Source organism: Telmatherina bonti (assembly GCF_933228915.1).
Source record: "Telmatherina bonti genome assembly, chromosome: 5".
NCBI lineage: Eukaryota > Metazoa > Chordata > Actinopteri > Atheriniformes > Telmatherinidae > Telmatherina > Telmatherina bonti.
The window spans coordinates 33,486,976-33,499,411 of record NC_136623.1 but is presented as its reverse complement, the minus strand read 5'-3'; the positions used below and the strand labels follow the sequence as shown (position 1 = coordinate 33,499,411).

The following is a 12,436-nucleotide window of genomic DNA, read 5'->3' as shown; positions in this document are numbered from 1 at the left end:
GAGCATTCTGCAGCATGATGAGCTTCATCCAAGCACCCAGGCTTGTCACTATACCCAAATAGCTCCCACCAAAACCGAGCTTCCCACAAGAGCAGGCCTCTCCAAACACACTCTGTGATATATAATTCACAAGCTGTGCGCACAGCTTGTTAGCAAATTTCTAATCAAGTTTGTGTCTCAATGCATTAAAAAAAAAGTGAGTTTATACTAAATTGTGATTCTAGTCTGAAAAACGGACACCAGAAATGAAACTGCTACTGGTCCATACTGGTTTTTATAGCTTTTAAGCCAGTTGATGATGCAACATACAAGTCTACTGATAAGAGAAACCAATAAGAGTTGGCGTGACGATCTCAGATATGAAGGGATCAGTGCATCGTAGAGGACAGAATACCTCTTTGACTCTGTGCACAGTGCAGCATTCGTGCATCTTTTCAGCTTGTTGACACTTTAAAAAAAAACATCTTAATTTGAACCCTTTAGCTGCCTACTTTGCTCCTCAGTAAAGTAAATGTTTCAGAAGCTATGATGAATCTTAATGCTGCAAATAAACCTTCCTGGATCATCTCCGGGAAACAGTGTTTGCTCTCCATTCACTGTTTCCTGTTTTGACCTTTTAACATTTGCTACAATATTCTTAACTGTTATCTCAACAATTTGTTTTAATAAACGATTCTTATTATTTCTGCACAGATGAAAAAGAAGAAGCACAAAGAACATAACTTTTCCGGGATATAGTTCTGTTTCTTCCTTCAGATGTGGAAAAAAAGTACAAACAAAAAAGATAATTTTCCCCTTTTCCCATCTTTTTTGAATCAAAGTAAAATCAAATATACGACCACATTATTTCTCATCGGCATTTATGTGTCCCGAACGGATCGTCTGCGGCTCCACAAAGCCTTCATCTCTGCATCAGTGCAGCTTCCTGATGCCGGTGATGAGTTTGTTCCATGCAGGCTGAGGCCTGTAGGAACGCCAGGATGCACAACGTGCTCTGTTAACATTCTGTGCTGTTGGCTGCAGGAAACTGATCTCCCCCGCAGCCCCACACTGTCAGCTATACAGACATACTCTACGGTGACACCTTTGATAATCAAAGCTTTGTCTGGGTCTTAAAAGGACGTACTTGAACAACAGCGAGACTAGAGGCCCTCTTTGCTGTAATGGCCTTTGGACATCAATATTTAAATCTTACATCTCTGTTGTGATTAGAATGCTGCCTTATTCTCTCTCTTTTTCTGTGTATGTGTGTTTTGTATATGTGTGTGTGTGTGTGTGTGTGTTCACCCCCCTCTTCCCTCCGAAACAACAAGGTGGGGGTGAAAAAAAAGCTTAAATCGATGATCTTTGAGTCTAAACTAGATTCCTGAGCAGTTTGCCACTCTCAGCAGCAAGATAAGATAAACTCTCTTTGACCTAAGAGATGAAGTTGCCATGACGATCAGGGAGTCCACTTTCTCTATTGATATTTTGCTGATGTAACAACAAATGGAACTAGATCCCGCTCCTGATAACGGTGATTAATTAATACCAATATTGATCGGTACAAGGAAGAGACAAGGCTATTAACTTAAAGCAGGCTGAAAGTCAATTGTTACCTGAGGCTCAGTGGGCATCATTGATATAAAATCTAAATAAACTGAGAGGAATACGCTCAGGGAAGTAAATGTACAACGAAAAGCCCACACCAGCCTGAGAAGCAGAGCCGTTCTAAAATTAACATGTTATTCACATCGGTGACAGTTGCAGCACCCGAATAAAAACACATTGGTGACAGCTTGAGCCAGCGGTTATTGGAATAATAGCAGTGGAATTCAGGAAAGAGGAAGATAAAGAGGAAACTGTGAGAGGAAGTGACCTCCACCTTTGGAGCGACCCTGCCCACATCTTACACTGCTGTCCAGGCACTGCAGGCTACAGCGACAGAGAGGGCAGGATTAGGCACCGCCTGTGCATCGACTGCCACCCCCAGCTCATCAAACACAACACACAGCGCTGCTTTCAGGAGAAAAGGAAGCAGCAGCTGCTGCATCGTCCCCTCACCATAGCTGCAGAAGCACTGACATAAGCGGCACCAGTGGTAGTGCAAGCCCACCGATTTCCTCCACAGAAGAAACATTTCGCTTCAGACACAAAAGAAGAAAAACAAACAATGCGAGGAGATGACATTCATCTGCATTGTTGTTTTGTGTCAGAAGTGAGGAGGCAATTGGGGATCCTTCAGCTAAGACGAGGCAACGGCACAAGCTGTTATTGGCAGGGAACAGATGTTTGAGGGAAAGTTGGCATTCAACAACCATTCTTCTTCTGACAGAAATCAACAAGAGAAACACAAGAGACACGCCGTGACTGTCACCCAATGAAAGAAGACCCTTAAATATACATGCAGACTGGCGCGCTAGCATTTATTTGAGCACCCCCAAAACATCTGACTGCGAGAGTTGCCAGCGTCTGCGGGCCAAGGGGTGAGGCTCGGCGTATATGGCTTCCACGGCTTTCATACAACAAAGCAAAGCTGAGCTAAGTTGTAGAAAATATGGATGAAAAGTCGCAGCGAGAGAAAAAAAAACAACAAAAAAAAACGCCAAGTACATCAAGCTCACAACTCTGATGCTTCTGCTAAAAACACATAACCACATGCTCATCGTGCCTACTGTACAATGTATACCCGAGCAAACACAAACACAGAAACACACACACACATTCAGATACTGGATGTTGGCAGTCAATTCAGTAAACACTCCCCTTATCCCTTACTAGTGTAATCTGCCTCTGATAAATGCCCCTCAAAGATAGAAATGTCACCTGATATGATAAACAGCATGCTGACGTTACGTAAAGTGGTCATATGCTAAGGAGTTGGAGAGATTAACTGCAGAGCGGAGATGGAAAGAAAGAAAAAAAACAGTTGCTATGATAAAAGGCAGACTTTTAGCTCCAACACAGAGAACCCAAGTGGTTCAGGTTCAGGACAACCGCAAGAGCAAAAAATGGGATTTATTGTCATATTCCATAAAATACACATATATTCTGGTAGGATTTAAGGACAAATGAAATCTCAGTGCAATTACAACCAAACAGTGGCTGAATTAAAGGTTTGGGCCACAACAAGATGGCACATCCTGCATATCAGTCAGACAATGCATCTAATAAAAGAAGCCAGGATCGTAGTTTTTATTCCCTGCTTCAGATTCATCCACAAACTACTATAGGCAAAGAAAAAAAAACACCATAAAAAAAAACACAGTTATTGTACACTGCAGCTTTACAGATGTAAGATCTTTATCACATGGGCAGATTAGGCATTTTGACAGTATGACATAGTGGTAAGCTGTGGAGACGTGTGCGCTTGCCACTCGGGTGCTATACAAACTTACAGTAATCACTACAGTGTGGCGCGTCGTTCTCTCGCTGCGGCGAGTTAAAAAAGAGCCGAAGGGAGCCGCATGAATTCTCAGCCGGTCTGCAGAGCGAGGACAACGGCGAAACGGGACAACACTAAGTCAGTTTAATAAGCACATTTGACATTAGGTGTCGGCGCGCGGCCTCAGAAGGCCGCTTTAATATGTTCCAATAAACAGTGGAGGAGGCACGCTCCCTACATCATCCACAACCCCCCTTTACACACGGAAACTTTGGGGGGCAATTTTGCAGAAAAATTACTCCGATGGGGCCTGGTTTCAATTCAGCCAGCTCATATCTTCCCTTCCTATTAGGCATCAAAATGTTCTGCTCTCGGTGCGAAAAGAGGTATGGACACCACCAACAGCTGCGAGGACGGGGGGGGGGGGCGGAGGGGGCGGAGAGGGGGGGTACTGGGATAGCTTGGTGGAATTCACCCATCATATTACAGCAGCTAATCGCAATCCAAAGAACATCAGGGATATTTTCATCGTTCCCGTCAATTTCCACTCACACACTGCCCCCCTCCCCTGCACTCTGCACCGCCCCCCCCCCCCTCCTTAGAACGACTAACAATCTGGGCAATTTATTGGCATATTGGCACGGGGTGATAAGGCTAAAAACAACAGCAGCTAGCAGCTGGCCCACAGAGATGAGCTGATAACATTGATATGTGCTCCCACACAAAACACCTCCAACACTATCTCCTCTTTCTATCAAAGTCTTATTACAATAAAAGTGTATGGCTTGGTTTTTTCTTGGAAAAACAACAATGGGAGGGGTACAGAGGGGGGCAGGGGAGAGATATTTAGATAAATTTCTATTTCTATTTATATGTATAAAAATCTGATGTAACATTTTCAGAGAAGAAGAAGAAGAAAAAAAACACAAGGGGTAGAAATACATAATTTATCACTGTATTATCGGGATATCCAGGCAGCCTAATCAAGGAGCACTGAGTGACTATTTTTTGCCTTATCATCCAAAGTGGTGGAAACGGAGAAGGAATTATCAGCCAGCTGCAGATTGCTGGGCTGGAATTTTAATGGTAATAATCGGGTTTCTGATGGTATATCTTCTCTGCTTATCTTTCCCATTATCTGGCCTTATCTCCCCAGTCATCGGAGCAAATTAATGGTGCTCTTTCAGCATCGCCTTTTTATCACCGCTCAGAGAGCACCCAAGGGGAAAGAATAAGCAAAATATTAAAATACTGCATAAATCACAATTTTAGATAACGGTTCAATGTATGCAGGAGGGGTGGGGGATGAGGGGGGGTGGAAAGCACTGTGCCCAACAACCTTTTTGTCCTTTAGAATGACTGTCTGTGCTGACTTTCTGTGCTTTGCCTCCTCTACCTTTTTTTTCCTCTCCTCCCTCTCCATAGTTCCTGGGGTAGCAGAGAGGATCTGGGCTCCTCGTGACCTTTCTGTTTCCAACTAGTGCTTGATTATACGGCGGAACACCAGCTCCATATTAACAAGATCTTACACATGACACACTAATTCACAAAAGGCCAGGTCACAGTGACGAAAGCCGAACACAGCGTGTTAGATTTTCCTTCGCACGACAACAAAAAATTTGGATGTAATGACGGGATTGGTCCATAAAATGAGAGGGGCCTATCACGTCACACGATGATGTGCTTTGTTGTTGATTTTTTTTTTTTTTTTTTAAATGGTGATGGGGTTTTTGGAAAATGCAACAAAAAAAACTTCATGCAACATAAATATTTGTCGAGAGAGATTTTAAGTGTGTGTGTGTGTGTGTGTTGACTAAACTGTTGTAAACTTATCAAAAAAAAAAAGGGAAAATAAAAAGAGCTTAATAATTTTAGAAAAGTAAAGAATAATTAGAACTTTTTAAAAAAAAAAAAAAAAGTCAAACTGGAAAATTTATAAACAACAAACATTTCATGTTTTTAATGGTTTACAATTTTAAAAAAATGATGATAAATCCTAATTTTACAATCATCCAGATTCCAAAAAGAAGTCGGCTTCAGAGTAAAACATTTCAGCAGAAAATTAAACTAAAATAACATCAAATCTCTCCTGTCACTAAACACAACCTTTACCAATGTCTCAAACCGCTCCTGTACACTTACAGGCACATGCACCCTTATCTGCATGTGCACACACACACACACACACACACACACACACACACACACACACTTATACAGACACGCCGACATCTGATCACTCACAAACCTTTACATAAACCTGCCCACATTGACTTAAAACAATAACAAACATAACGACGCTGACTTGTTAGAAAGGGCTGCAATGAACTGGCTTCACTTTTCAGAAGCAGCAAACATTGGTCAAACTGAACACACACTGCACACACACTCACATCTCAGCTGCTTGAGAGCTGAAAGTGTGTAAATGGCATCAGATATTTTTGCAGGCGCTGAAAAATGATTAAAAAAAAAAAAAAAATCTGGACACTATTGAAAAGCATCCATATAAATAAATAAATGCTGTGAATACATTTCTGTAACTGGAAATGACACACTTCTCGTGTTGATGCAGGCCACGCGGGGATGCAGGGCTTCATTTTAACGATCATGCATTAAAAACATGCAATAATAAATATTATAATCAGAAAAACATTTATAATAATATCATAACAAGCTGCCAGCGTTTTCCTAAAAATGGGAAATGATTCCAGACTCCTTCCAGAGCTGCAACTCAGCTCAAGTCAGATGTAAACATTCCCTAAGCCTCCACAGTTTGGGCTCATTTCATCAGGAAAAACCAAACAGCACTGCTGCTCAACATTTCTCCCATCAGCAGGCCAACTTTTACAAGGTGTGTGTGCCTGTATTTATAAACACACACACACACACACACCTACCAGAAAGTGTGTGTGTGTGTGTGTGTGTGAGAAAAAGGGATAAAATGCAGGGTGTTTGTGTTTTACAAATAAAAGAAAAACATTTAGCAAATTGGCTTTTTAACACAGAGATAATATTATCAGCCTATAATTTAGATGAACTGGTAGGAAGGTGCATGAAGAGCAGAGATCCACCAGCAGCTGAGCTGATGCGCTCACACACACTTTGTGCATGTCGACACAAACATCAAGTAAACAGGAGGCAAAAATAAATAACGGGGTTTTCTGCAACTTGGCAGCAGCAGAGAAAGTTTTGTGCAGCAGTACTGTTGGCTTTTTTTTGCATCGTAAACGTCTTTATAAAAGCGAGCAGTGTCAGTGTGTGTGTGTGTGAGTGTGTACGGAGCGGAGCACCGTGACAGGCAGCACATGAGTGGCGACAGTTGAGCGCAGCTTTCAGTCTGGTCATTACGGTTATTACCAATATCCTGCAAAGTGTAATGGAGCAAAGTGTAGCGGCGACACGACGTGCAAAAAGCGCAAAAGAAAAGCAGCAAACTTACGTTTGATCTGGCGCGGGTTGCTCTGCTTCCTTCGGGACATGCCTGCTGCGCGGCTGCTCACTGAATCCAGGTGTAGCACTGACAGATCGATAGGTTTTGGTTCATCCAAGCAGTCGATTCTTAGCTACGTGTTTTCTTTTTGTTTTGTTTTTTTTTTTCTTTTCTGGTGGAAATGAGAATAGGAAAAGGAAGAAGGGGGGCAGCGCTACTTTTTACGCACAAGTCTATCGTTCCGTCTGTCTTTCCTTTATCTTTCTCGTCTCTCTGGCTCAGGCTCTGACTTTCCCTCCCTCACACACGCACACACACACACACACATACACACACACCCTCCCTCTCTGTGTCGCTCTCTCCCTCACTCTTCCTCAGCACCGTTCTCCGTGATGAGGCTGCGCTTTCCGCCGCGATCCGCACGGACTGACTGGGGAGGTGAAAGCGTTTCGCGCTTTTGTTTGAAGATAAGGTTTGTTCCTCCCCGGGCACCGTAGCAGAGGCTTTGTGAACTTCCACTTGATCCACAATTAGGCTACTTTTCCTCCCACTTATTAATTAGCGCCGTCCCTTCAGCAGGGCCGCAGTTTTGCGGAGAGTGAAGGGAGAATCTGAGCTTCGGCCGCTGGAAGAAAAGCTTTGGGAAGGAACATCTCCCACTTTTATCTCTTAAAGGACCCTTTAACTATAAGTTTGGTGCGACTTTAAAATCTATTTTTTCCACATCTCCTTTTGTTTTATCACAGTCTCACACAAAAGGAAGTTGTTTAACTGTAATTTCATCCTAAATAAACTCCTGTTTATCTCACGACCAAATCTGTGTCTGCGTCACTGAAACACAAACAGGATTCTCCTAAATGACCCTCCCATGATGCTCTCCGAGTTGATCTGGACTGGAAAGGCTCGTCTCAGCTAAATTCTGATTTTTACAGCAGAAGTCAACTTTTAGAAGCTATTTAAAAAATTACTTGAAATGTTGTGTCATCAATATAAATACCTAAAAATTCTCCACCGCAGGTGCATTCAAAGTTTCAAAGGAAATTTCTAGTGAAGAACAACTTTTCCCGTATCAATATTAGTATTTTATCATAAATAAAATCATAAATACTGAATAAATATCAGAATTTTATTTATTCTTCTTGCCTTCAAAACACACATCATTTTTATATTCATATTGAACACACACACACACACACACACACACACACACACATATATATATATATATATATATATATATATATATATATATATATATATATATATATATATATATATATATATATGAATGAATTCAGAAAGAGGGACAGGACCTTCAAACCATGCAGGTTTTAACAGCCATTTTCTGAATAGTTGCCCAAACTGGAAATCATTCTTCAATTAGCCAGTTGGACTGCCAAGGAAGACAAGCAAGTGGCCTGTGAAATTATCTTGTAACCCAATTCCACAACTTTGGAATGGAGTCTGAAACTACAGAATAATTTATGTGGCAGACGGGTCAGCAGTGGTTCACCTTGAGGAGAGCATTTGTATTATGAGTCTCCTCAATTTGTCTTTTCTCCCTCATGTTCTGCCCACCCACCCCCTTTCTTTCTCTTTCTCTTTATTTCCGTCTTTCTTCCTCATATGCAGCTCTGGTTTTGATCCAGCACGGTGATGTCATGGGACGTCGCTCTGCATCCCGCCTTTGTCAAACTGAACACACACTGTGTTTATGTTAAGAAGTGACAAAGATATCATATGCAAAAGATAAAGTCTTGTTTTGTCATACATGACAGTAATGAAAAACTTGCAAATCATTGCCAGTGAAACATGTTCCAAAGTTAACAATGCAGCAGTCACACACATTCTCCAGAATGACCAAGTTAAAGTGTCCATAAATAGCCTTTACTGGCCATATTAGGATCCCAGCACCAAAATCAATAATGATATGTGGTAAGAGTAACAACATAGTGAGAGAGAAGAGTCAAATTGCCAGCTCAAGATTAATTTAACGCCACTCCTAAATCCTCTGAGACTGGAGCGTGGTTCTTCTGTGCTGTTCCTGAGCCCCAGTGGCTTGTTTGAAGCCGACTTTGATTGGCAGGTACAAATCTGCAAGAGGAAGAGAAAGCTCTCTTTTTTTCCCTACTGCTCAGACCAGATGGTTGTGATAATTAACATGATACTGTTTCCATCGCAGGGGAAATCACTGACACAAGGTTGGTCATATTAATAGGTTAAGGTATACTGTGTGCTGCGGAGATGCAGCACAGGGCACTCTCATAATCTGATTATAGGGGGAAAGGTTGATTTAATGTGCTAAATCATTTGATTAGAACTGCCAAGTCACATTTGGGCAGCTGCAGTGAGTGTCGGGGCAGCAGCTGTGGACTGTCTGCTGGCTTCATCGTCTTCATTCTTAAAAAACAATGTTATTTGGCTTATTGATGCGCCCATTTTTCTTCTACATCACCTTGTCTGCTACCTGCACCGGTCTCAGCCAGAGCCCCACCATAAATCCTTCCTGGTGGTTAAATACGAAATAATAAAGTTTTGTACAACTGCAGTTCTTTTTTAGGCAACATTGCCACAAGCCTTTTGTTTTATATTTGCACATTGACTGGTGTGGATGCACAACACATTTATTTCTTATTGATAATTGTGTTTAAAAAATAAATAAGTCATAACTTGTCAAATCATTGCATAGAATGTATGTACACATTATTTTTTCCAAATCAGTAACTTAAAAGTGCTTCACAGTTAATGAAATACACAGCATGATAACAGCAAGCATAGCATTATTTATAAAACAATAAAATATTATTATTATCATATAACAACAGAAACTACTAAAGGATTATACAGTACAAGAAATATTTGCTTGTAATGAGACTGAGCAAAGCATTTATTCTTGTTGTATTATTAATTTAAAATAATGCTATAATTTCCTAAGAAATTAGAAAAAATAAATAAATAAAACAACATGACAAGCGATACATTCATTTGCCAATCATGACTAAAATAAAAAAACAAGTATTTGTGAAGATTTTGTGTCCTTTAAGCTAGATGTATTCCAGCAAAGTCAGTGTCACATTCTTATAGTGCACACACACACACACACACACACACACACACACACACACACACACACACACACACACATATATATATATATATATATATATATATATATATATATATATATATATATATATATATATATATATATATGTATATATATATATATATATATATATATACATATATATATATATATATATATATATATATATATATATATATATATATATATATATATATATATGTGTGTGTATGTGTATATATGTGTGTATATATATATATATATATATATATATATATATATATATATATATATATATATATATCACAATTAAACTAAAATAAATTCTTTCAGCAAAAAAAAAAAAAAAAAAAAAAAAAGTTAATCCATCTCCCTTCCTGATAATGTTTCAGCTACTGTAGCAGAAACACGGTTTATGGTCCACACATCCAACAAATGACCATGTTTTCACTTTAAAACAGTTGTTTTAATCTTCTGACAAGCGTCCATTGATATGTTGCATTAATAACAACTGCAGGCTTCTTCCTACACTTTATAAGTGAGCTGCTGTGCTGACTGAGTAATATCACAGGGGGGTCGGCCATGACAAATTACTAGGTTGATTTCTTTAAGGGATCACACATGTCTGGTGGGGCTGGGAGGGACAGCCATCGCCTGGACAGGAACTTGGTCCTTAAAGAGCAGCTTCAGCAGCTCAACTTTGGACATCAGTGTTATGAGTTAGCCTGCTGCGATGTCACCCTCTGGCTGTCGAGGGATTGGTTTGTCTTGTGAAGAAGTGAGGTCTCTGAGTGTGTGTGGTGTAGAGTGATGTGGGGGGGAGCCTACTGGGGTGGCATATATATATAATGCTTTTGGTCATCCATAAGAAGAATGTTGTGAGAGAAAGATAGGCGAAAAGAAGAGCCTGAGATGAGGAGTCGTTATGGGCAAAAATTCCACATAGACATATAAAAAGTTGCTTTTTTTAGTCAAATTTTCATCCTCTGGAAGAAGCAGTAGTGGTTGTGGCTGAATGCTCCACCTCTCCAGCATCGCCCTACCCCACCATTCATCCATCCATCCATCCATCCATCCATCCAGCCAGCAGCAGTGAGCAAACAGATGTCTGAAAGAGTGCCCACTCCGCTGGCTGAGCTGCCAAAACCACCCGCAGCCCTGGAGGCCTTAGCGCCAGCTCTTTCCAGGGAGGCTTCACTCTCCATACCGCTATCCAGTAGACCCCCCCCCTCCCCACCACCACCACATTTTTCCTTTTTCCATCTTCTTCCCATCCCTCCCATTACCAGGGAGCAAAACAAAAACACATAGAAAGCAGGGAGAAAAAAAAAGCAGAACCAAAACCAAAGCGTCTTAAGCTTTCACCAAAAAGTCTAAGGGAGCGATAAAAGAGGGCGGGAGGAACCAACTATGCTCCTCCCACTGGGAGTGTGTAAATCTGTAAATAAAACGCACACTTTAAGAGGAGGAGGAAGAGGAGGAGAGAACTATAGGGCAGTATATTCTTACAGCTAATCTCAGTTTCCTTTTTACGCGGTCAAAAGCTGAGATTGTGACACCTCCAGGGGATCACCGGCAAGCTTTTTATGGATTAAAATCATAAATATCCCTTCTGGTTTAAGAAGGTTCATTTAAAATAATACTGTTGCAGCACTGAAAGAGGAGAAAACGGATGTGACAGAGGAAGCTGAAGGAATGAACCTTTCCATCCCACCCAAATGATCTTTTTTCTTCTCAAGAGGAGATATTCAACTCATTTTTTTTGCTGTAATGTTACAGAGTGAAATTTAGAATCATAAGTTTATTTTAAATCTGAATTCTTCAGGAATATTAAAAATATAGATAATAATTAACACCTGTGGGATCTTAAATAATTTATAGAAGAATATTATTTAAAAAACTACCCATAAAAGGGCTGGATAATGCAGACGTGATTATTTAAATAAATCATATCAGGAGTAAAACAATGTAAAAAATAGCTAAGAAAAATCTTTCATCTTCAAATCTACACACATTTTCTGTTTTTTTTTTTTAAAGTAAACACATAATAAAAATGTCTATATTTAATTTATTTATGATCTAATACATCAAAATTAAAATGACATCCCATAAATAATCAGCCTCCTTTTTTCTTTTCCTCCCAGCTCACACCATCCATTCTCCTGCTGAATATGTTTTAACCCACCAAGCTCTGGTTGCAGGAAAAGCCCCACTTCATAAAATCTGCATCTGAAGGTTGTCAGCCTTCCGAAAAACAGAATTCATGCGCGATTTTTCAGCTGAATATCAAACATCACTTCATACAGACATAATCTGTGACAGTGATCCCATCTGTGTTTTAATACATCACTGTTTGCAAGGTGAAGGTTCACATCCTAAGTGTCTAAATAAGCATTCTTCTGATTTATGCAGGAGTAACTCTTGTGTTTTGACATGTTGTGATTTAATGTTTTTCATTTCTTTGAGGTCAAGAAAATTATATTTGATGTGTGTACTTGATGTTTTTTCCCTTCCCCTATATGTGCACGAATAACCGAAGACCCACATCTGACTGCAG

General features: G+C 40.2%; 1 protein-coding gene across 1 annotated transcript in view; it reads right to left on the bottom strand.

Annotated features, from left to right (window-relative positions):
• The window catches only part of zfpm2a (zinc finger protein, FOG family member 2a), a gene marked incomplete at its 3' end in the record, with an annotated part of 116,701 nt that extends 109,843 nt beyond the window's left edge, over positions 1–6,858 (bottom strand). Inside the window, exon 1 of the mRNA XM_079241235.1 lies at positions 6,804–6,858. Coding sequence (XP_079097361.1) covers positions 6,804–6,843 — 40 coding nt within the window. The 5' untranslated portion in view covers positions 6,844–6,858. The remainder of the gene's footprint in view (positions 1–6,803) is intronic.
• Between the last annotated feature and the right edge of the window lie 5,578 nt (positions 6,859–12,436).